Source organism: Palaemon carinicauda, unplaced genomic scaffold, assembly GCF_036898095.1.
Source record: "Palaemon carinicauda isolate YSFRI2023 unplaced genomic scaffold, ASM3689809v2 scaffold244, whole genome shotgun sequence".
Lineage (NCBI taxonomy): Eukaryota > Metazoa > Arthropoda > Malacostraca > Decapoda > Palaemonidae > Palaemon > Palaemon carinicauda.
The window spans coordinates 67,900-93,220 of record NW_027170075.1 but is presented as its reverse complement, the minus strand read 5'-3'; the positions used below and the strand labels follow the sequence as shown (position 1 = coordinate 93,220).

Here is a 25,321-nt window from a genome sequence, read left to right as displayed (position 1 = left end):
TAGGTGCCGTAAACACGTCCTGGCTGAGGCGACTATTAGGCACGAACCGAATAAGCTTATCCGGTCCTCTTGTTGGGGTCCAAATCTTTTCCCTGAGGATCTTGTGGAGGAAGTCTTGACAGAGGCTACAAGAGTTAATCAGAGCCTTAAAGCCCGTTGGGGTTTGACTCCTAAGCGGAAATATGATCCCGCAAGTTACCAAGCCCGGGGTAGGAAGAAGCTCCGCCCGTATACCTCCACTCAGTTCCGGCAACAGCAAAGTAGCTCGTCCGTTTTCCGGCAGCCTCTCCCACCATCTCCGGCTGTTCCTGCACAGCATTCCACCTCTCAGGCTCCTTCCTCGGATGACTACGTCACCGTTCTGCTCCCTAAGAGCCAGCTTCCCGGTGCCTCCACCACCTCTCCAGCCTTTAACCATTCTTATGAGGCTCAAGGCTCTTCCCAGGGTTATAACAGAAGTAGAGGCTACCACCGTGGTTCATACCAGAACAGAGGTAGAGGTAGATTCTTTCGCAAAGGAAAGAACTTCCGAGGCGGACGTGGAGGCAACTCCTCAAGCCAATACTGAGGTGCAGCGGGTAGGGGGGAGGCTTTATGCCTTCCGCAACAAATGGAGGTTCAGTCCCTGGGCTTTCAGTATCATCTCCAAGGGACTGGGGTGGAGTTGGATTCAAGGACCTCCTCCACCGAACAGATTTCATCAGCATTCCACTCCGGACCTAGTCGAATTTGTCCAGGACCTGTTACAAAAGAACGCCATACAAGAAACGAAACACCTGAAGTTTCAGGGTCGGCTGTTCAGTGTCCCGAAGAAGGATTTGGACAAGAGAAGAGTGATTCTAGACCTATCCCTTTTCAACTTGTCCATTCAATGCGACAAGTTTCGAATGCTTACCGTCTCGCAGGTGCGGACCTTACTTCCCCGTGGGGCCGTCACCACCTCTATCGATCTTACAGACGCCTATTATCACGTCCCGATAGCGAGACACTTCCGTCCGTATCTAGGATTCCGCCTAGGAAACAAAAATTACTCCTTCAAGGTGATGCCTTTCGGGCTCAACATCGCCCCAAGGATCTTCACAAAGTTAGCAGAAGTTGCTGTTCAGGAACTCAGAAATCAAGGGATTCAAGTAGTAGCCTACCTGGACGACTGGCTCATTTGGTCAGACACCTCCCAAAATTGCCTAAAAGCCACTCACAAAGTCATCCAATACCTTCAATCTCTAGGCTTCCAGATCAACTTCAAGAAGTCCCGTCTTCTTCCGAAATCAAAGTTCCAATGGCTCGGCCTGCAATGGGATCTTATATCTCACACTCTGTGTCTTCCCAAACCCAAGAGGTTAGAGATTGCAATGAACACCAAACGCTTTCTCAAAGACAAAGTGAGTTCCAGACGACTCCAAGAGAGGATCCTAGGGTCCCTTCAATTTGCTTCAGTGACGGATCTACTTCTGAAAGCAAAATTGAAAGATATCAATCGTGTCTGGCGTTCGAGGGCGAACAGGAAGCTCCGGGACAGGAAAGTCCGCCTTCCTCCCATTCTCCGGGAAAGACTTCTACCTTGGACAAAGGCCAACAATCTGTCAAAGTCAGTTCCCCTTCGATTTCCGCCTCCGAAGTTAATCATTCACACGTACGCATCCCTATCAGGTTGGGGAGGCTATTCTCAGCTCAGGAAAGTTCAAGGTCTTTGGTCTCCCTTATTCCGCCAATTTCACATCAATGTGCTGGAGGCCATGGCAGTTCTACTAACCCTGAAACGTCTCGCTCCATCCAAGAGACAACACCTTCGTCTGGTTCTCGACAGCGAAGTGGTGGTCTGCTGCCTCAACAGAGGCGGATCAAAATCAGGGCCTCTGAACCATGTTCTAGTAGCCATATTCTCCCTAGCAGCCTCGAACCGTTGGCATCTTTCAGCTGTCCATCTGGCGGGAGTCCGGAACGTAGTTGCAGACGCCCTGTCCCGGACCTCCCCTCTAGAGTCGGAATGGTCACTCGATTTAAAGTCATTCCGGTGGATTCTCTCTCGGGTTCCGGGTCTCCAAGTGGACCTCTTTGCCACGGAATCCAACCACAAATTGAGAGTATATGTGGCTCCCAATCTAGACCCTCAGGCCTACGCCACAGACGCCATGTCACAGAATTGGGACATCTGGGAAAGGATTTATCTCTTTCCCCCGGTGAATCTTTTACTGAAAGTCCTAGACAAACTGAGATCCTTCAAGGGACGAGTAGCCTTGGTCGCATCCAACTGGCCCAAGAGCAATTGGTACCCTCTCCTGCGAGAGTTGAGACTACATCCTCACCCGATACCCAATCCGGTTCTGTCTCAGATAGTACAAACACGTGTTGTGTACGCTTTCTCAAACATTCAGAGCGCCCTAACTTTATGGACTTCATGAAGTTTGCGGCCATGCATGGTGCCAATATCGATCCTCAAAACACCCTGTTCCTAGAATCAGATAAACGGGATTCCACCATCCGCCAATATGATTCTGCGGTTAAAAAGTTGGCTAAATTTCTGATAGACTCAGAAGTACACTGTATGAACTTGAATCTTACAGTCACTTTCTTTAGAACTTTATTAGAATCAGGTCTTGCAGCCAATACTATCACCACTATTAAATCTGCTTTGAAAAAGATCTTCCTAGTGGGTTTTAACATAGACTTAACCGACTCTTTGTTAGCTTCAATTCCGAAAGCTTGTGCCAGACTGAAACCGGTTACTCGTCCTACCCCGGTTACCTGGTTCCTTAATGATGTACTCAAATTGGCTTCTGATACCATTAACAGTTCTTGTGATTATATTCCCCTTCTCAGGAAAACACTTTTCCTTGTGAGTTTGGCTTCCGGGGCAAGAATTTCTGAACTGGCAGCTTTGTCAAGAGACCCGGGTCATATTGAGTTCCTTCCTTCGGGAGAGGTCCTTCTTTCACCTAACAAGTTCTTTTTAGCTAAGAACGAAGACCCTCAGAACAGATGGTCCTCCTGGAAAATTGTTCCCCTCACGCAAGATCCGTCTCTGTGCCCTGTTACTACTCTTAAGTCTTATTTATCCCGGACCTCCTCTAACTCCTCCGGGCCTCTATTCGTTAGAGAACAAGGCGGTACCATTACCATTAAAGGGATCAGGCAACAAATTTTGTATTTTATTAAACAAGATAGCCCTGACTCTTTTCCTCTTGCACATGATATTAGAGCAGTTGCTACTTCGGTGAACTTTTTTCACCACATGAATTTTACGGATCTTTCTAGGTACACAGGGTGGAAGTCACCGTTAGTGTTCAAGAAACACTATCTTAAATATTTGGAAGCCCTTAAATTTCCTACAGTAGCTGCAGGGAGCGTAGTTACTCCCAGGTAACTCACATGTTAATTCCTTGTCATTTTATCTCTCCCCCTTACCTGCCTCATTTATACCCTATTTGTATTCGTTGGTTTCGCACCTGATTACTATTACTATATTTGTAAATTTTTTGACTCCTGAGTATCTGTATATATCATCACTCACGGCATTATTATACCTTACCTTTTTTGTCAATTGTTCTACCAAGTGGATTTATGTCCTTTTTAAGGTACCCTTATAGCTGTTTTTGGCACTCATCTCTGATTAAAAGTAACTTGTGTTTCCCTTATGTTTATGCTTTTCCTTTATTTTTCAAGTTTGGTGACATTTCTCTTGTATATATTCACTGGCCGGCACAGGTTCAAGCCCAGAAAAGGGATTTTGACGTAGGAAAAATCTATTTCTGGGCGAGGGACCTGTGCCGCCCAGTGAACCCTCCCAGCTCCTCTCCCTTGGAGTCCCCAAACTTTGGGTGCTAAGGAGTTGGGTTCTGAGCGGATGCAGAGATGGTGGTGCCGAGTGAGGTTGAACGGCTCTCCTCTATTGGGGTCTTTGTCGTGGATGAATCTAAATGGTGCGGGACCTCTGGATTATACGCCCAATTCCATACCGACACCAATAGGTGAGCGAGCTAGTTAACCTAGCACTCCTTTACATTTTTTCTCTGGTATATTTAGCAGTAAATTACCTAAGAATAAGTGCTAATAGGAGCTTATTCACTGGGCGGCACAGGTCCCTCGCCCAAAAATAGATTTTTCCTACGTCAAAATCCCTTTATTATCTGGATCGACTGCAGGTGAAAATAGATCTTCAATTTCACTTTTCATTGAAAATTCAAAAGGTGGTTCAGAATTCATCATTCTCTCCATATCAAAAAATGAAACACCCCTAAATATTATTTTCAATAGACTTCAAAGAGGAAATTTAGACTAAACTTCCCATTCTCAGACATCATACTGTACAACAAAAACTTCTAACATGACCCTTTCTTTTCCAGCCTTACGTCTCTTGCATATACCTTCAGTAGCTTACAAGCTTTAGCAGCAAGAGGTGGATGATTCCTTCCTTTGGGATGAAAAGTCTGAAATAATAGAAAACTATAATCAGCTGGAGAAGATTACAATGAAAATATGACAAATTTAGAAGTAATTTGTATTTTTCATAAAATACAAACCTTTAATTATTTAATGGGGATTATCTTTCAGATAAGCTGGAAGATTAGCCATTAGGACTTTAATGCAATGTGGCAACCACCCACCCACTAGGTAGTGGGAGGGTTGAGGGGGTATCTGGGATAACTGGGTACACCAACTAACACATCAGTGATATGTCATCATTTTTCATTGCAGGAAGTTCTTACGGGGGACAAGTGATGGAGGGACAATGTATGATTAGCTTAAGATATGACAAATTCGTAGATAATTTGTATTTTTCCTAGCGATACAAACCTTGGCTATTTAACGAGGGTTTACTACCCACACCGCTAGTTAGGGGGGTAGGGGAGGGTAGCTTGCTATCCCCCCCCTCACACACCTGTGCTTGAGCTCACTTTGCTCGGAGGTAGGACTTCGAGGGAGATAGGGTTGGCGAGTAAGTTTGCTTAAATAGCTAAGGTTCGTATAGTTAGGAAAAATACAAATTATCTACGAATTTGTCATTTGTTCCGTAACTGGAATAAAAACCATGCTATCTAATAGGGGTGACTCATCCATTAGGAAGGGTGGACATCCCAGCAAATCTGGCTTTTGGCTTTACCCAGGGGCTCCTTATCTGAGTGTATCAGTACTCAAAAAATAAGGAGTCCCTGCACCTCTCTAAAACCATGCTATGCAAGGTCCATGGCCTACGCAAGCTGTGTGTTGAGGTATGTAGAATTGAGACTGTCCTGGTATAGTTATTCTAAGTTCTTTAGAAGGAAAAACTGTGTAACTAGGACTTTCCCAATACCACCTCGTCAGGGTATGGAGACGTAACAGTATTAATCTTAATACTAGGAACACAAAGGAGCATGGTTTACCTGCAGTGGTTTGAGGTCAGCTATGCATAGAACTCAGGATGCTGATTTCCCCAAGAGAGGGGAGAATGAAGAAAAGAATAAGGGCCAGTCAAACCTTTTCATTCACGCAGACTAAAACCGGGTAACAATGCCACTCAACCTTCTGCTACTTGTCCAATAAGGAGCTTGAGGTTTTAAACCAGCCGTTGTGCAGCCACCAAAGGACCGATAGAGAACGTAGCGAGTCTCCAGTGGGTTACATCTTGCAGGTAGTGGGATGTGAATGTGGTCTGACGATTCTACACCCCAGCTTGAAGAACCTGCGTCACTGAGAAGGTTTTCTTGAAAGCCAGGGACGTAACTATGCCCCTGACATCATGAGCTCTGGGGCGACATGAGGGAGGAGGGTCTGGATTCAGTGCATGGTCTATGACCTTGCAAATCCACGCTGAGATGGTGTTCATGGTGACCCTCCTTTTGGTCCTTCCTGTGCTGATGAATAGTGCAGACACAGGAGGATGGGCTGTGGCTGTTCTCTTAAGATACAGCCTCAACTCCTCACTGGGCATATAAGAGAAGGCCAAAAGCTAGCAAGAACACCGTCTTCCAAGTCAGGTGGCAATCAGTTGCCTGGTGTAATGGTTCATAGAATGGTCTCTTAAGAGACCTGAGAACTCAAACCCCGTTCCATGGGGATGGTCATAAGAGCACTGGAGGGACTAGCACGAGCCGGCAAGTGATGATCCTGAGAACACTAATGATCACGAACAGGAGACGGACGAGAAGATTGGCGATCTTGCGAACAGGAGCACTGCCTGGCGGATGACGAATGTAGAGGGATGTGATCCCTAGAAGACGTGGAGGTCTAAGGGTGATGGGAGGGCTCGTCATCAGCAGGTGGCCGTCGAAGGGAGGGCAAACGAGTACGAAGGTCATGAATGAGACTAGATGGAGAAGGCAAGAGATGGGCTTCACACAGACTATGCGTCGACAGGAGAAGAGACGGCAACAACAGGGGCAGCAGGAACAGGATTACTCTGGGAACCCAGCTGAAGGAGATTAAGAAAGACTTCCTTAGAAGGAAGTCCAGCAACACCCAAGGACAGCAAAGCCTGCAACACATCTACATTGTGATAGTGTTTCACGGTAAAGACATACTTTACACTTAATATCTGTACTTTTGTAATATGTAGTGATATCTTAAAGAAGAATTGTGAAGGAATATGGACTCCATCACCTTCCTCTGGAAAATGTCCCTATCCCAGGTACTGGCGGATTAGAACAATGAAGAGAAAAAGATAATAAGAACAATACAAAAAGTCAATTACAAAATTAATGCCACTAAGGCAGCAATTACTTTCAATAAAACCAGTTTAAAAGTTTCTCATGAATACCAGGGATAAGGGACAGGACAATGCTTTGTAATTATTAACATTATTAATATTATCAACCAAGCTACAACACCTCCATAGAAAATCAGATGGAAAGGCACGTTTTCTGTGAGCCCGGTAGAGGTGTACGTAAGATAGCGGCCGCCTGTATGTATCATGAAGGCAGACTATGAATACGGCCGTGTAATGGGGGTCGCAGGGGGGCATTAGCACCCCCAATAAGTAAGTAGGTTAGGACACGGCTTGTAAGTTAGGTTAGGTGGGAGAAGTTTAGGTTAGTTGTTGTCTATTTTCTATACACACGGGAGGAAATGGCCGCTGATATAAAAAGGCTACGTCCGGTAAGCCCTAGCAAATAAAAACTCCAGTGTTTGGACCGTGTTTCATTAGTATTACTCGGTAGTCAACCCACCATAACTAAAAAATTATGGCTTTCCACCAGAAATCATTATCAAAAATATTCAGAATACCTATAATTATGGTAATATTTCGATAGATTTCTAAAATATTTCGTAGAGTCTAATGGATTTTGCTTCGCTCGCGAAAAAAGAAAAACTTCAGGCTCCTATGTACTGGTAAGCGGTACATGCAGGGTGGGACTCTATAGAAATATCACCATAATTACACCGTGCAACCGTTTTTTAAAGCCATAAAAGATATTGTTTTCATGGTAAACATTAGATGCTTTACGGCGAAACTGGAATTCGCTATAAGAAATGAACGAGTGCTAGCTAGTTTGGTATTTTTCTCTATATGTTTAATAGGGGCCTGGGGTATAATAACTTACATATTGGTCTGTCAAAATGTGAGATATGTTTTTCACTCCAAGTCCATTGTTTACATCTGAGAGACAGAAGGGAACTTTTTGCACATGCGTTGTTTCCCATGGGTTTGGGGAGCTTTCTGTGCATTTACAATGACGTATTTGTCAGCTGGTTTCTTTAAACCAATTAACAGTTTACGAGTACTTCTTCATAAGTTCCCGGATGTTGTTCTACAACAGCCATATTTCTCCCACCTACCCCATCGGTTTCAACTCAACCACCATCACATAAAGACGTCTCAAAGAGGGAACTTAAGGGAAGTACATCAATCTATTTCAAAATTTTGTGTAATTTCATTTATGTCACCAACTGACTATGATGGCAATGCTCTCTGTTCAGTGCAGAGCTATTGTTACTCGTGAAATTAACAGCGAAATAATGCCTCAAAGTCCCGATTTTAACTTAAGTTTTTTGGGAAGACCAGCATATTTCTACTGCAAAGCTTCTGTAAAGATTGCCAAAACAAAAAGGATTTATTTGTGATTTACTTTTAGTTTGAGACCTGGATAGAAGGTCCAGCTAGCGGTTGTGACCTGGGAAGGGGGGTCCAGGGGGGCTTGCCCACGGATAGGGGCTGTGACCTGAGAACTACTAGATTAGGTTAGGTGGGTTTGTAAGGTTCTCTTACAATTCTCAAAAGTTATAAATAATCAGCGCGGCGAGATGTAATCACGACGCGACCAGAAAACTTACTGGAGGTCGAGACCTTGGCGAGCACGCTCTCTGACCCTGGGTCGCCACATGGCGCGTATTCCTCCGCCCTAGGTTCCCCCGCATATAAAACGGAGATAGGGTAAACTACACAAAATTCTGGTCGGTTGGGAGGAGATCCCAAATACTCCTAAGAAAGTAGTTCGAGGTAAGTACTCCGTGTTGGAACAAATGAAAATGTTATCATAAATTTCCACACATTTATTCTAGCGATACACACTTCGTACATATGGCGGTAGACCTCACGCTAAAGTAGCACCCAACACGTACCCTAGTCTAAACCTATTTGTGACGTACCCTGGCCTATTTGATATAATTTACAAAAAATATTAACTGGAATAAAACAACAGGAACTTTCTCCTTAAATAAATACTACTAATAACATATAATTGGACCAATTACGATAAATTCAAGTATAATTACCTGTGGAGACGCAGCTATGGGGCCTTGGACAAATCTCTTGATTGGATAAGCTTCGTTAGATCATCATCTCTAGGGTACCTGTCATTTGGATAATGCTTCAATTATAATTTTGTAAATTACAATTATATAAAATTAAATTATCTTATGCAATTAAGATGTGTATTTGAATGTAACCAGGACGATATAAGTAATATAGCTGTATATGAAAACAATTTCCCTCAGCACTCGCATTGTTGGAACGTATTTTTCTACATGTTAGATAAGTACCATATGCAATGGTAGAACACCTGGAAATTCACACTGTCAATACATTGTTTTTATATCTCTTCACTCCATTTGGGGAGCCTCATGGAAACTCAAAACCACTATTTGTTGGTATATACAAACAGCGATATAATTCTGAGGGACGCGATATGTTATTATTCGGTTAGGGATATCTTGAGTAATTCACTCAAAAAGTTCCGAACAATGTTTCTGACGAGCATGCCTGATGTGGAGCCTTTGTAGTTTGTTGGGACAGAGTGAAAAACCACATTTTAGATACAAGAACATCACCTAACTGAATGTTTCTGTTTCCTACCTAACCTAACCTAGGAGCAGTATCCTTAGACTGCCGTACTCTTATCTTACCCTGTCCCAACGAACTACATTCACCCAAAAAGTCAGTTATAAATTACCAAAATAAAATACATTTTCATATATTACTAAGAATATTTAATGAACCCATGGCTTATTGTTGTTATTATTATCATTAATTGCTAAGCTACAACCCTAGTTGGAAAAGCAGAATGCTATAAACCCAGGGGCCCCAACAGGAAAAATTGCCCAGTGAGGAAAGGAAACAAGGAAATATAAAATATTTTAAGAAGTCAATCTTCTAAGACGGTTTGACAGGCGTTAGTGGCAACCCAATTAAATACACTTTTGAAAAAAATGAAAAGTAAGTGATTCAGGGAGATTCAAGTTATCTTACCTTATTCCGCTTCACAACGCTCCGTTGACATTTTTCTTTCACAAATATCCCCAGTTACACAGAGTTGAGTTTATATATTACACAATTTCACAACGGTGTTGGCTTTTCCTCGAAAAATATGGCTTATTTTGAGGCACAATTCAATATCGCGAGCGTTCTTTACTTCAAGGTTCCTCGTTGCTCTCTCCACAACATTGGATTGTGGGCATACTACTAGATGAAGCACATGACGTGAAAAGTGTTGCAATCTGCAGACAATTCATTATTATTAGTTTACCTCCTACACAGACAGCTTCACAGATTGTATACTTTTACTTCAAACTTCTATGACCTTTCCAATATACCGGGAAACCTCTTTAGTAGGGGTTTTTAAATTTCTTTAACCCGTTAGTTGAAAATATTCTCGGTAGTATCCTCTGGCTCCTTACACAACACACAAAGCCTATTATTATCATTCCTATTTCTATAATCTTCCTTTAATTCTAGCGTATTTAACCTTGTTTTCATAACTATTACAACCTCATCAGTGTCAAGTTCTCCTATGAAATCTCTTCTACCATTACTATTCATAAACCTCAGTTTGGTCATCTCTGCTTTCTGTTCTTCTACTTTTTTTTTTTTATTTCATTGGCCACTTTTCTTTTTCGAGTTCTTGCTTTTTGTACTTTCTTACTTGGTCATCTCTGCTTTCTGTTCTTCTATTTTTTAAATTTAATTTGCCACTTTACTTTTTATTTCATTTTCAAGTTCTTGCTTTTCATACTTTCTTAGTTCTACTTCAATATCATATTTATTCCATATTTCTATGATATTTTTCCCCTAACATTTCCCATATGTTTCTCTTAATTGATCTTCCACTACCTCCTTAATCTACTCAAATTTAACAACATATTCTCTCTCTCTCTCTCTCTCTCTCTCTCTCTCTCTCTCTCTCTCTCTCTCTCTCTCTCAAAGATTATGAAATTATAAAACACACAAATAATGAAAACATTTATTTACCTTAAATTGAAATAATTCTAAATACAGATACTGTGGAAATGTTACAATATGATGAATAGTTTCAAATACCATCAGATTTTGTATCCTTATTTTTCATGAATTAAATCTTCCAAATAAACTAATAATCCGGTTTTTAAATCAATAAAAATAATCCTTTAGGTAAACTTGTGTTTATTTATTAATGATTTACATTAACCCAAGAAATTAATAGTGAAGAAGGTAAGACAAAGTCAACCGTGATGGGGAGACGTTGTAAATATTTGCTATAGAGTTACTAACATATTTAGTCGTCCTCAGAGTGTTAACAAAACCTTGTATTTACCGTCATTTTATGTCTAAAGGGCAAGTTTCCTGTCTATTATAATGTCTAACGAATGAATTAAATCCAAATGATTATCTATAGAATATATAACCTAGAAATAAAAGTCTAGCTTAGCTCAAGCCAGGCCTCCTTCTCATGTTTACATGTCACTCAAAGAATGTTATTTTAGAAAGGGACTTCATTTTCAATCACAGAATGATGTAAATGGCTTATTATTTCACGATATAAAGTATTGATATCGTGTCTAATGAAAGATGAATGAACTTGATGGTGTATAGCAGTATTTTTTTTATTTATATCAGTTCTATAGATTTGCCTGAATATTGTAATGGACCCCATTAGAATATGAAGGTTTTTGATCAGCGGGAAAATTGAAGGTATTATTGTACTGTAATCCATAATAGTCAGAATTGCAATAAAGTAGTAAAAGAGTACATAGTTTATGCGTTTGATTCGTAATAATAATGTATATATTCACACGTTATTGTGGCGAGCTGTGTAGTGACCATCTGCAAGTAGGGTCTGGCAGGCTGAAACCACATGACCTGCACTCTCAACTGCTGCAGGACAAAACATTCACAGGTCGTTTCCTGATATGCCCGTCATTTTCTTGAAACCGTTTGTTAGGAGGCCTTGGGCTTGTGCTCCTACTACCATCCTTTTTCCATCAAAAACTAAATTTCCATTCTTTATCCATTTGAGTGACTTCTTTGTCTGTGTAACCCTTTTCTAGTTCTTCTTGGAATCTTCCTATTCTGGTGTTTCCACATTTCCATTTAAAGTTTTCCCTCTATGGAACTGAACTTGTGCCTGGTCTTCCTGTCTATCATTGCTGCTGCAGTCTGTTCAGGGCCCTTTGTTTCTTCTACCAGTTCTTAGCCTGCTTTGTTATTGAAGTTAGTTGGCTCGGGGCTTCATTTTAATGTTTGGCAACATTCTTGATGTTTTCATCCTCAGAGCCTTTTAAGTATTGCCCAGTTCTTACTATTGCTGCTCTGTAGGCTTGATTGATTTCAGTTAAGCCTAGTCTACCTTCTCTGCGTGGGAGGTATATTCTGTCCATACACTGGTTTCTATATGTGACTTTGTGCAGGGTGAGAATCTTCCTGGTCTTAACATCTATCCTACCTATCTCTCCTTGTGGCCAGTCTAGAATACCAATTTTCTCAGGTGGTAAATCAGAATCTCTAATTTATTCCTCGGACACTTGGCTTCTACGTCTGCCCCACCCCTCATACCTTATGTATGCGAAGCTGAAGAGGAGTACTTTCTTCTCCGCAAACCCAATTCAACATTTTGAAATTGTCTTCTTTTTTTTTTGGGGGGGGGGTCCTTCCCTTGATGGTTACTGGGGTCCAGGATTAGGTGGGAATCCCTGTGTGGACTCCTAAATGTCTAGTGAGAAGTTGTTTCAAAGTAAATGTTTTGCTACAGACATCGCACTTGTATGGCTTCTCTTCCGTGTGAATTGTTAAATGTGCAATGAGAATACGTTTTGTAGTAAATGTTTTGCTAAACATTACATTTGTATGGCTTCTCTCCCGTGTGAATTCTTACATGTACAGTGAGATATGCTTTTCTAGTAAATGTTTTGCTACAGACATTGCATTTGTATGGATTCCCTTCCACGTGAATTTTTAAATGTTTAGTGAGATTATATTTTGAAGTAAATGTTTTGCTACAGACATTACATTTGTATGGCTTCTCTTCCATATGAATTCCTAAATGTCTAGTGAGAAGTTTTTTCGAGGTAAATGCTTTGCTACAGACATCGCACTTGTATGGTTTCTCTCCCGTGTGAATTCTTGAATGTAATGTAAGACAATATCTATCACGAAAAGCTTTCCCACATTCACTGCATGTGCATCGCTTTCTAGCTAGAGCATTGGAGTTAACATTACCAAAGACCATTTTTTTTATCTGCTTCTCATTTATTTGATTCACCTCTTGATTCAAAACATCTTTCTGTAATAATTCTCTTCCACTGAATACACATGAAAGTCTTCCCTTTTCTTTTCCTTTATCCTCTTTCATACCTGTCCCTATGTCAGTGTCTACACTTTCCTCATCACCGACATCCACTTTACAACTTAATGAACCGTTTTCACTCATTGATGCATCGTACTCGTAGGAATTTTTGAAATAGCTTTCGCTAGGATCAAATATTTCTGGCTCTACTTTGACTTCCATTTTTGGATCCAAGAAAAGAGCGCCATCATTAAAGAGAGCAACACTGCCAGACGTATTATTTTCTGGATCGACTGCAGGTGAAAATAGATCTTCAATTTCACTTTTCATTGAAAATTCAAAAGGTGGTTCAGAATTCATCATCCTCTCAATATCACAAGATGACAAACCCTTAATATTATTTTCAATAGACTTCAAAGAGGAAATTAAGACTAAACTTCCTATTCTCAGACATCATACTGTACAACAAAATCTTCCAACATGACCCTTTCTTTTCCAGCCTTACGTCTCTTGCATATACCTTCAGTAGCTTACAAGCTTTAGCAGCAAGAGGTGGATGATTCCTTCCTTTGGGATGAAAAGTCTGGAAGAATAGAAAACTACAATCAGTTTAACAAGAGCAAAACTCAATAAAAGTAATGGAGTTTTCTAAAAATAAAATAGATTCATTAAGTACTGTAATTTGTATTTTTAAATATTTAACTTAGCCGGTGAATATGTAATAGCTGCTGCTCCAGCGGCTCGACAGAAAACACACACAAAAACTCGCGAGCGATCGCTATGAAGGTTGCGGGTGTGCCCACCAGCGCCAACTATCGGCCAGATACCGCATATACATGTAAACAGACCCAATTTTTTCTCTGTCGGCCTTAACGACAAGACGTATCAATACTCGCTGTATAACCTGGAGTTTTCTCAACATATTTGGTGAAGTACTTCCTTTTGGTTTGAGCTTTCGCAGTGCAGGTGTTTTATCTTCAACTTAAATCTTGAACTCGATTTTGGATAGATTTAATTTTTGATGACTTTGGATTGTTTTTTGGACTTTCTTTGACTTTTAAATGGCCGACCCTTCCCTTAGTACGGAAGTGTGTTTTAGGCTTTTAGCAATTATCTTATTACGTTATAAATTAATTATAGATTTTCCTCTATATATTTTATATCTCAACCGCCTTTATTAGGCCTCTTCGATTAGCTTTCCATTTATAATAAAGATCAAGATAAATTTTAATGATTTGTTTATATGCGACCTTTCCTGAGAGTAGGCGGTCCTAACTTGGAAACCGAAGTTAAACAACGTTGAGCCCTTTCAATCGTAAATAACTTTTACAGAGCAAATGATTTAAAACTTATTAAATGAATATTTTTTAGTATATATTTTATGAAAGATTTTCTTTGAATAGTCTTCGTACTGTTTCAAAGATGAACTAACGTTTAGTTTATTTATGCTACGCAGTTTGCGCTCTATCGTTACGATAGAGAGAGAGAGTATCACGGTTTCACTTTGCAGAAAGAGTAAATCGATTCTGACGTTTTGTTCATTCTTCTTTCAAAGCTTAAATGTTTTAAATACTATTTTAAAGGAACTTTTTAATTGAAAAAACCTTTCAGTTTTTTCCTTTGGTCAAATAACCTGTTTATTGACGAAAGGTAAGTGGGCTCTTCTCTTCGGTGCGAAATCAAGAGAGAGAGAGAGAGAGAGAGAGATAGAGACGGAGAGAGAGAGGAGAGAGAACGTTCCAATCTTTATTCTCGTTCCAAGCGAGTAACGTTGTTCTCGAGTCAGTTTTTTTTACTCTCGTCCCTAGTCTCTGTACGGGGAGAAAGGATAAAACGTATTTAGTTTTTATTCTCGTCCCAAGGCACTGTACGGTGAGAGATTGAAAACGTAGTTTTGAATGAACTAGTGTTTAGTCTCCTTCCCAGCCACTGATCTTTTTATCTTAAAATATGTTTACTGTTTTTTGCTTGTATTAATGTGCTTACATTATACGACTGATTTCGCAATTATAACCTTTTGATGAGGGTAGAATTGCGTGCTTCAGGTAGAAATCAGTTTTATTCATACCTAATGTGAATTGTTAAAAAATTCGATTTCAGTGAAATAAGTGCAAAACAGAAAATCGTAGTGATAAAGTGATAGTTGCGCAAAGTGTTATCAGTGTTGCGACCGAGGGTTCGTCTGTTCGTGCCTGTCGTTCGCCTAGTCCGAGACCTCTTGCAAGCTCCCAAGCCCAGGGGAGAAGTAATGTCGTACGACTTATGGGTTCGAGAGGACTTGATCAGCGAACAGACGTTCCCTCTATGGTTTCAGGCGTGTCTCATCAACACCGCCCCTACCATAAGACGAGCGAGACGATTTTCTCCTCGTCATCCGAAGGCTTTTCGCATAAGAAACCGTGGAACAAGGTTTCGAGGCCATTTAAGCGAAAGTCAGTCCTTTCAGGACAGGTCCAGCGTCCTGGTTTTAACTATTAGGACAGCTCTGACCCTATGCAGTCATCGGAAGACTGCTCGCCGCCTAAACAAAAGTGTAACAAGGCTCCGAGAGTCTTTTTGTAGGCAAGGTTTTGCAGTCACAGACGTTACCCTCGTCTCTTACCGCAACCATTCCCGTTGATCCTAAATGGGTTGTACGGCAAGACATGCAGAATAAGCTTGCCTCTCTTATGGAGGACTATTCTGCTGAGCAGGTTCACGATGATCCTCGCCGCTTAGCTGATCGAGATCCTGGCCGTCAGCCGCCCAAACGAACCTTTGCTCGTCCTGTTGACGTTGACGTTACAAAGTCACGTTTTGTAGAGCCTCACTCGATGCAGTCCAGTGTTGACTTTCAGCCGCTTGTGGACGTTCAGCCGCTGCCGCATGCTCTTGTTGACGTTCAGGACGTTCGCCAACCAGCGAAGTTGACTTGTTTTGACGTTGAGCGTCAAGCACCGCAGTCAAGAGTTGTTTTGACTGCTCAGTCTAGGCAGTCAAGGCAGTCTCGAGTTGACGTCGAGCGTCCTCCCGCACCTGTTGGTTGTTGCTGGTCAGTCCTTTAAGCAGTTACATGACATAGCATCCTTGACTGCTACTGTTGCTCCTTTGCGTGTGGACTCTGCTTGTCAAGCATTGCCACCACGGCAGGTCTCTCCCTTGCTTGAGACTCGGCTATTGTCGGACAAGGTTCCTTCAGATGAGGAAGTTGCTGTTCCCCCTCCTACTGATATTCCCTTGAGGACTCTGTCAGACAGAGAGGAGCCTAAAGCTGCTCAGCCCTCTATGGACTTTAAATAAATCATGCTGATTTTTAAGGATCTTTGTCCGGATCTTTTTGTAACTGCTGCTCCTCGTTCGCCTAAACGTCAGAGTTTACACTAGGCCTAGCTACTTCGAAGCCGTTGTTTTATAAGCTAGTGCTCTCTCGCTCTTCTAAGAGAGCTTTACGTTTGCTAGGCGACTGGTTTATCACCAGGAGGAGTTTGGGGGAGACAGCCTTTGCTTTCCCTACTTTTAGCTGGCTTATAGAGCGAGAGTCTGATATGACACGGGAGAAGTTCTCGGCTTGGGAGTTCCTGCCTCTGCCCAGATAGACTTCTCAAACCTCATAGACTCTCCCTGGCGCCTGGCCATGAGACGCTCCAAGATTTTATGGTCGACTTCAGAGCTAGACCATCTCCTGTTAGTTTTTTTCGAGCGTTTGAAGTTTTGCTGTACAATTATGTCATGCATAAACAAGGCTTTCAGGGATGGCTCCAATGATCTGACAGCCACGTTCTCTGCAGGAACAAGTCCCTCAGGGATGGCTCCAATGATCTGGCAGCCACGTTCACTGCAGGAGTACGTAAGAGGCAAGTGCGCTCAATGTGTTCATTGTCAAGACAAACTTCACGATGAAGTCTACCAGGCTGTCTTGACAGCATTAATGGAAGGCGACTGGATGGTCTCTCTGGACCTTCAGGAGGCATACTTCCACATTCCTATACACCCGGATTCCCAACCGTTTCTGAGGTTTGTTTACAGGAATGTGGGGTACCAGTTTCGAGCCCTGTGCTTTGGCCTCAGTCCTGCTCCTCTCGTGTTTACGAGGCTCATGAGGAATATGGCAAAATCCCTCCATCTATCGGGGATCCGAGCCTCCCTATACTTGGACGACTGGCCTCTCAGAGCATCGTCCAGTCTTCGCTGTCTGCAGGATCTACATTGGACGTTGAGTCTGGCCAGGGAGTTGGGACTTTTGGTCAACCTAAAAGTCCCAACTGATCCCATCCCAGTTTATTCTATATTTGGGGATGGAGATTCGCAGTCCAGTTTTTTCGGGCTTTTCCGTCTGCCACCGAATAGAACAAGCCCTGCTCGAAGTCCAACTAATGCTGAAAAGAAAACGTTTGTTCAGTCAGGAGTTGGAACAGTCTCGTAGGGACTCTCTCATCCCTGGAGCAGTTTGTCTCACTAGGGAGACTACACCTTCTGCCTCTCCGGTTCCATCTAGCCTCTCACTGGAACTAGGACAAGACGTTAGAGACGGTATCATTCCCAGTCTCCGAACCAGTAAAGGCACGCCTGAAATGGTGGGACAGCAATATCAGTCTGAGAGAGGGACTATCCCTAGCAGTCAAGAACCCAAACCACGTGTTGTTCTCAGACGCGTCGGATTTGGGTTGGGGTGCGACCCTGGACAGTCGGGAATGCTCGGGTCTGTGGACCTCAAGTCAGAAGAGCATGCACATCAACGGCAAGGAGCTATTAGCAGTCCACTTGGCCTTGATGATATTCGAAAGCTTCTTCGAAACTAAGTGGTAGAGGTCAACTCAGACAACACCACAGCTTTGGCGTACATCTCCAAGCAAGGAGGCACACACTCCTTCACGCTGCTCGAGATCGCAAGGGACCTTCTCTTATGGTCAAGAAATCGAGGCATCTCCCTGTTGACGAGATTCATCCAGGGGGACTTGAACGTCTTGGCAGACTGTCTCAGTCGGAGGGGTCAGGTGATACCCACGGAATGGACCCTCCACAAGGACGTGGGCAAGAGTCTTTGGGCTACTTGGGGTCAACCCACCATAGACCTCTTTGCCTCCTCGTTGACCAAAAGGTTACCAATCTATTGCTCTCCAGTCCTAGATACAGAAGCAATCCACATAGACGCGTTTCTACTGGATTGGTCTCTTCTGGACTTATATGCATTCCCACCATTCAAGATAGTCAACAAGGTACTGCAGAAGTTCGCCTCTCACGAAGGGACAAGGTTGACGTTGGTTGCTACCCTCTGGCCCGCGAGAGAGTGGTTCACCGAGGTACTTCAATGGCTGGTAGACTTTCCAAGTCTTCCTCTAAGGGTAGATCTGTTACGTCAGCCCCACGTAAAGAATGTCCATCAAAGCCTCCCCGCTCTTCGTCTGACTTCCTTCAGACTATCAAAAGACTCTCAAGAGCTCGAGGCTTTTCGAAGGAGGCAGCCAGTGCGATTGCAAGAGCGAGGAGAGCTTCTACCATTAGAGTATACCAGTCGAAGTGGGAAGTCTTTCGAGACTGGTGCAAGTCAGCATCTGTGTCCTCGTCCAGTACCTTTGTAGCCCAAATCGCAGATTTTCTTTTACATCTGAGAAAGGTTCGCTCCCTTTCAGCTCCCACGATTAAGGGCTACAGGAGCATGTTGGCTTCGGTCTTTCGACATAGAGGCTTAGATCTTTCCAACAATAAAGATCTCCAAGATCTCCTTAAGTCTTTCGAGACCTCTAAGGAACGTCGTTTGGCAATTCCTGGATGGAACTTAGACGTGGTCCTAAGGTTCCTCATGTCAGACAGGTTTGAGCCATTACATTCAGCCTACCTGAAGGATCTCACCCTCAAGACACTTTTCCTAGTGTGCTTGGCTTCGGCTAAAAGGGTCAGTGAACTTCATGCCTTCAGTAAGAACATCGGCTTTTCTACAGAAAAAGCCACTTGTTCTCTTCAACTTGGTTTCCTGGCCAAAAATGAACTGCCTTCTCGTCCTTGGCCTAAATCTTTTGATATTCCTTGCTTATCAGAGATCGTAGGCAACGAACTGGAAAGAGTATTATGTCCTGTTAGAGCTCTTAAGTTCTATTTAGCTCGTACTAAGTCATTACGAGGTAAATCTGAGGCATTATGGTGCTCAGTTAAGAAACCATCATTGCCTATGTCAAAGAATGCTTTGTCATATTTTATCAGATTTTTAATACGAGAAGCTCATTCTCACTTGAATGAGAAAAACCGATGTTTGCTTAAGGTTAAGACGCACGAAGTTAGAGCTATAGCAACCTCCGTGGCCTTCAAGCAAAATAAATCTCTGCAAAGTATTATGGACGCGACTTTTTTGGAGAAGCAAGTCAGTGTTCGCGTCATTTTACTTAAAAGATGTCCAGACTCTTTACGAGGACTGCTACACACTGGGTCCATTCGTTGCAGCGAGTGCAGTAGTGGGTGAGGGTTCTACCACTACATTACCCTAATTCCAATATCCTTTTTAATCTGTCTCTTGAAATGTTTTTAATATTGTTTTTTGGGTTGTACGGAAGGCTAAGAAGCCTTTCGCATCCTGGTTGATTTGGCGGGTGGTCAAAGTCATTTCTTGAGAGCGCCCAGATTAGGGGTTTGATGAGGTCCTGTTGTATGGGTTGCAGCCCTTAATACTTCAGCTCCTGGGAATCTTTCAGCATCCTAAGAGGATCGCTGGGCTTCGTGAGGAAGACAGACTAATAAGGCAGAGTAATCGTCTAAGTCAACTTCCTTACCAGGTACCTTTATATATTTGGGTTTTGTTATGATATAACTGTCAAAAACTCTAAGCATATACAGTACGCTGTAAACTTAATTAACTCTGGTCTCTACCCACCACCATGGGTGTGAATCAGCTATTATATATTCACCGGCTAAGTTAAATATTTAAAAATGATATTTTAATTATAAAATAAATTTTTGAATATACTTACCCGGTGAATATATAAATTAAAGGCCCCCCTTCCTCCCCGATAGAGACCCAGCGGGATGAGAAAAATTGGGTCTGTTTACATGTATATGCGGTATCTGGCCGATAGTTGGCGCTGGTGGGCACACCCGCAACCTTCATAGCGATCGCTCGCAAGTTTTTGTGTGTGTTTTCTGTCGAGCCGCTGGAGCAGCAGCTATTATATATTCACCGGGTAAGTATATTCAAAAATTTATTTCATAATTAAAATATCATTTTTCCTAAACATACGAACCACAGACTTTAATCTGTGTTTTATCTGTTCTTGTTACACATTTCAGGCATCTAAAAATCTCATATTCTCTCTAGATTCTATAATCCACAGCATCTCCTGTGACATAGTTGCTTTTATTCTTTAAATAGTTTTCCCCTTGCTCTTCAAAAAGACAGAGAGTTTCATTCATTGTCTTATTTCCTTTACTGTACTTCCTCTCCAGTCACCATCAAAATTGTCTTGCTAATACTGCTATGCACCTCTGAGCCTTCCTCCAGAATTATGAATAGCAAAAGGCTTTATAGTAATCTTGCACAGACAGGAACATTTACCACAAACTCTTTCATATCTCTCCCTCTGCCTTTGCTTTGGTTCTACTGTTATGGCAAAGTAACATTACTCCCTTGGTAAGTTGTTTCTTTCTGGTTGCCTTTGTGCTGTCCAGTACCTTCTCAAGAACAACAGATACCCTCCATCCCTGTGAAGATGGACCAGGAATTCTGCAATCTTACACTGAGAGGGTCTGGAAGAAGAATTACCTTTCATCCGACATCAGCGTCAAAAAAATGCCCAACTGACTTGATAAACTCAACGTGTAGAGCGTCAAATGTCTGAGGCTAACTAAACGATAAGCCTTCTTACGTTGAGAACCTCCTGACAGGCTCCGAGCATGAAGATGAAGCATGTGGAGCCCCTGATGAAAACGATGAAAGTGAGGCTGTTCGTGTAGATCTGATTTCTCTACCAATCAGACAGAGAAAGGCTCCACTTAGACCACAAAGAGGTCTGGGAACCATTCTTCCGTGGTCAGAAGGCAGCGATGAGGGCCAAGGAAAGACGACTAGTTTCCCTCGCCTTGATAAGAGCCGCCCAGATCAGAGAGAGGGCGGAGGTGTACACCTGACGACTTCTTAAGCTTATAAGTGGGCATTTGTCCTTCTAGGGATACTTGAACGAAGGGGAGACGACTTGGCAACAAAAGTTCATTCTTATGAGATGGGATAAGACTTGAATAAAAACTAGACAGAAAAGTTATTAAAAAAAAAAAAGCCCACTCATTGGGCACTCCTATATCAATAAAAAAAACACAAGTACCTTTCTTTTTTTTTCAAGACACCCCCACACCCAAAAATTAAGATATAAAATACAAAAGGCTTATGATACAAATTTCTTAGCAATTAAAACCAAAAAAGAGCCTTTTCGGTCAAGGTCAAAGTATTCAAACAAATTTCCAAGTTTGTGACATAAAAAAGCTTCAAGTTTGTGACATAAGAAAGTTCTAAGCTTGCAACATACGAAAGTTTCAAGCTTGGAACTTATGAATTAAGAAAGTTCCAAGCTTGTGACTTGAGAAAGCTTCAAGCTTAAAGGAGAACCACGCAACATTATGGTTCATTATCTACAAAAGGAGTCAGCAGGGTTGGACATTGACAACCTTTAACTTTGGCTGCTGCTGAACTCTTTCTATGCCACTTTATGGTCACTTGTTTCTGGAGACGTGTATGTGAAACACTACCCATGGAAAATCTGTCATTATATATGAGGCGATTATATTATATTGGGAAAACGACTGACAGTGATAAAAATAATCATGAGATAGAAATAATACCTGATAAATGGTATCCAGCCTTTAGCCTATTTTCACTGAAGGGAGGGTCCACTTACGGTCTGTGATATATACAGAATCAATAAACACTATGGCAATCAATGCTATGCAATCATTCTCTATGGTCCAGCTAGTGATAACTGGCAAGAAAAAGGTTGCTCAACTGTAAAACACAAAAGAAATAGGTCTCATTTTATAGTTCCACAGCAGGCAAAGATAAAGGGGAAAACCCCACTGTGGGCAAGGCGGCTGAAACTCCAAACATCGGCAACAGATACACATCAGACGAAGCCAGTGTCACTTTCTCTCAGAAGCTCAATGGAGAAGCTCCAATAGCGCCTTGTTCGACAGGGGACCAGCCATACCCAGCAATGGCCACACCTGTAAAATATCACCACAGTTCTGTCCCTGGAATCCCAAAGTTGACCTGGTGGTAAATGGTCTATCCTTCTCCTTGAACGTCGAAGTCAGATGTTTCTTTGACTTCGATGAGGACCCCGAAGGAAAAGAATCTATCTCAAGACTTCTTGCACCTACGTCCAAAGCTCTTCAGCTGGGAGGCAGACCACTCCCAACACCCAGGGCAGGTGTTGCCCTGATCACGACGCGGCCTATGCAAGCTGTATGTAGGTATATTTAGAAGTGTGACCGTCCAGATAAAAGTTATTTTGAATGTTTTGTAATAAAAACTATTGTAATCAAGACTTTCCTAATACAACCTCGCCAATGTATGAGGATGCAACAGTATTACCTTAATACTAGGTACACAAGGGAGCATGGTTTACCTGCAGTGGTTTGAGTTCAGCGTATGCAGAGAACCAAGTATGCTGCTTTCCGCAAGGGAGGGGACGATGAAGAAAAGAATAAGAGCCAGTCAAACCTTTTCATTCACGCAGAATTAAAACCGGGTAAACAGTGCCCTCAACTTTCTGCTACTTGTCAAATAAAGAGCTTGAGGTATTATACCAGCTGTTGTGCAGCCACCTCTGGGACGATAGAGAACGTATCGAGCCCCCTGTGGGTCATATCTTGCAGGCAGTGGGCTGTGAAAGTGTTCTGATGTTTCCACACCCCAGCCTGAAGAACCTGTTTCTGAGAAGTTCCTCTTGAATGCCAGGGACGTAGCTACGACCCTGACAACATGAGCTCTGAGGTGACGTGAAGGAGGAGGGTCTGGATTCAGCATATGGTCTATGACCTTGCAAATCTATGCTGAGATGGTGTTCTTGGTGACCCGCCTCTTGGTTCTTCCTGAGCTGGCGAAGAGTGCAGGCACACGGGGACAGGCTGCAGCTGTTCTCTTATGGTACAACCTCAAACTCTTCACTGGGGAGAGTAAGAGATGATCAGGGTCATCTGTTACAGAACAAAGACTCAAAATCCGGAAGAAGTCGAATCGAGGATCCGCTACTCCCCGGGTTCTGAGTCTTAGCAACAAACTCAGGGACAAAGCTGAATGTTACCTCTCCCCCATATCCTTGAATGGGGGATGTCATAGGAGAGACCATGAAGTTCACTAACTTGCTTTGCTGAAGCCAAAGCTAGCAGGAACACCGTCTTCCAAGTTAGGTGGCGATAATGATTTACAGGGAAGCCTCGTTAGAGACTTGAGAACTCGAACCCTGTTCCATGGGGGAGGTCTCGCTTCAGACTGAGGACAGGTAAGTTCATAACTCCATATGAGTAAGGAAACTTCTAGCGATAAAAAAATATCCATTCCATTCAGTCTAAAGAAGAGGCTTGAGGCTGAGCGATAGCCTTTTACCGCCAAGAAATGCTGTTGGAGAGCACTGGTGCACTGCAGGCCGCAGGCGAGCAGGAGAGTGTTGGTGCGCAGCTTAACGCTTCGGAAGAACATGCGGATGATGTACAGGAGACAGGAAGGATGACGGCAGGTTGGCAAAAAGGTCGAACTGAACCAAGGATGTGCCTTTTGGAAGGGCGAACATCCACTAATAGGGATCGCAAACGATCCACAGAAAAGTAGACGGCCAAGGACTAGCGGCAGCATTGTCATATAATGACCAGTAATGGGCAAAGGTTGAGGGCTAGAAGACGACTAAAGCGGAGGCTCCTCTGTGGGGGCTGGCTGAAAACACAAGGCTGAAGACCTGAAGAGGCGCCTTTTCACCGATGGTCAAGGGCAACCTCTCAGGTGAAGCGTAGGGGGAGCTCCGAGACATGGGATCAGTAAGCTCACCTAGATCAGCAGTCCTCCGAAGAGGAGTCTCTATGAGAGAACTCCTCCGAGGGGAAGAACCACTCACAGGAGACAGACGATGGACTTTGTTTCCCCCTCGAAGGATGGACAGAACAGGGGAAACGTAGTCGCCAGCAACAGCCAGAGAGTCTGGAGGGGCAGATGTGTCGGCAGCGGCCACAGAAGACGCCTCTGACACCAAAACGTCGACAGGAATTAGAAGATCCTCCTACGAAGTCAACGACGGCTTCACACTCGCAACGCGGAGGATAAGTTGCAGCAAGGAGTCCTTGGAGGGCAGAACTGGGAGCCCCAAGGATGACCAAACCTGTAACACAGAAGACAGGGACAAGGCCTCACCCAGGGGGAAAAGTGGGGCCGCTTTGCTAAGGGAAACAATACCATCTCTCAAGGAGAGGGGTTGGCCACAAATTGAAGGGTCTACGCTACTGCTCCACAGTCTCTTGGAAGAGGCCAAACGAGTAGGAGCTTCGGAGGAAGGTCAGGAGGCAGAAGAAGAGGTCTTGTGTTTTTTTCCCTTTAAAGGAACATTGGAAAGAGAAATACTGTATCCCGCTTTGACTTCTTCCACCGTTGCCCGAACCTTTCCCACTGGGAGCCAGCTCACTCCCGACACTCATTACACTTATCACCACAATCATACCATTGACCTCTCCAGGTGGGACAAAGGGTGTGGAGGTTGGTGACCATGGCCTACAAGAAGGTACCGCAGGGCCAGCCTTCAAGTCCTGGACAGGTATGCATGGTGGTAAAGTCAATACAAACACATACTATTAAAGAGAAAGCACAAACAAAACCCATTAATGGCAGTCCAAAATATAATTTGGTGAGGATGAAGAACGACAAGCCAAAACCAAAGTGAGCTAAAGCAACCCCCACTAACTAGTGTAAAGAGTAGTTAACCCTTTGCTAAAAGTCTTATAGCTCATTTTCCAGCCTCGGCGAAAGTAATATACTTATAAATAGCGAAGGTTTGTATAAAGTGATGGAACAAAGAAATATTTCTTAAAAGTTACATAAAAAAAATATTGCATTTAATCCTTCAGACTTCTATTTTTCATATGCAAACACCAAAAACAAACTTGACCCGAAATTAAACCCAAATGATTGCACTTAGTACAGTTAACATTAGGGTGAGCTATGAGCCCAAACAAATACAGTGAACCCTCGCTACTTCGCGGTTCGACCATCGCGGATTCACCACTTCGCGGATTTTTTTCAAAACCCATGTATATACATATATCGCGGATTTTCCGGAAATATAAAAAATACCGCGATGTGACCGATGGTGCGAGATTAGAGAAAGTAAGGAAAATTGAATCATGATTGATTTTCAATATAAATGAAACTTTGA

At 42.8% G+C, this 25,321-nt stretch overlaps 2 protein-coding genes across 2 annotated transcripts in view; both read right to left on the bottom strand.

Annotated features, from left to right (window-relative positions):
- LOC137636176 (zinc finger protein 585A-like) overlaps positions 1-25,321 on the bottom strand; it is an 89,246-nt gene that overhangs the window by 10,500 nt on the left and 53,425 nt on the right. The gene's annotated exons all lie outside the window — the stretch shown is intronic.
- On the bottom strand, positions 10,670-13,459 carry LOC137636174 (zinc finger protein 813-like). Its single transcript, XM_068368571.1, has one exon. The coding sequence runs from the start codon at positions 13,314-13,316 to the stop codon at positions 12,498-12,500; it is 819 nt and encodes a 272-aa protein (XP_068224672.1). The 5' UTR covers positions 13,317-13,459; the 3' UTR covers positions 10,670-12,497.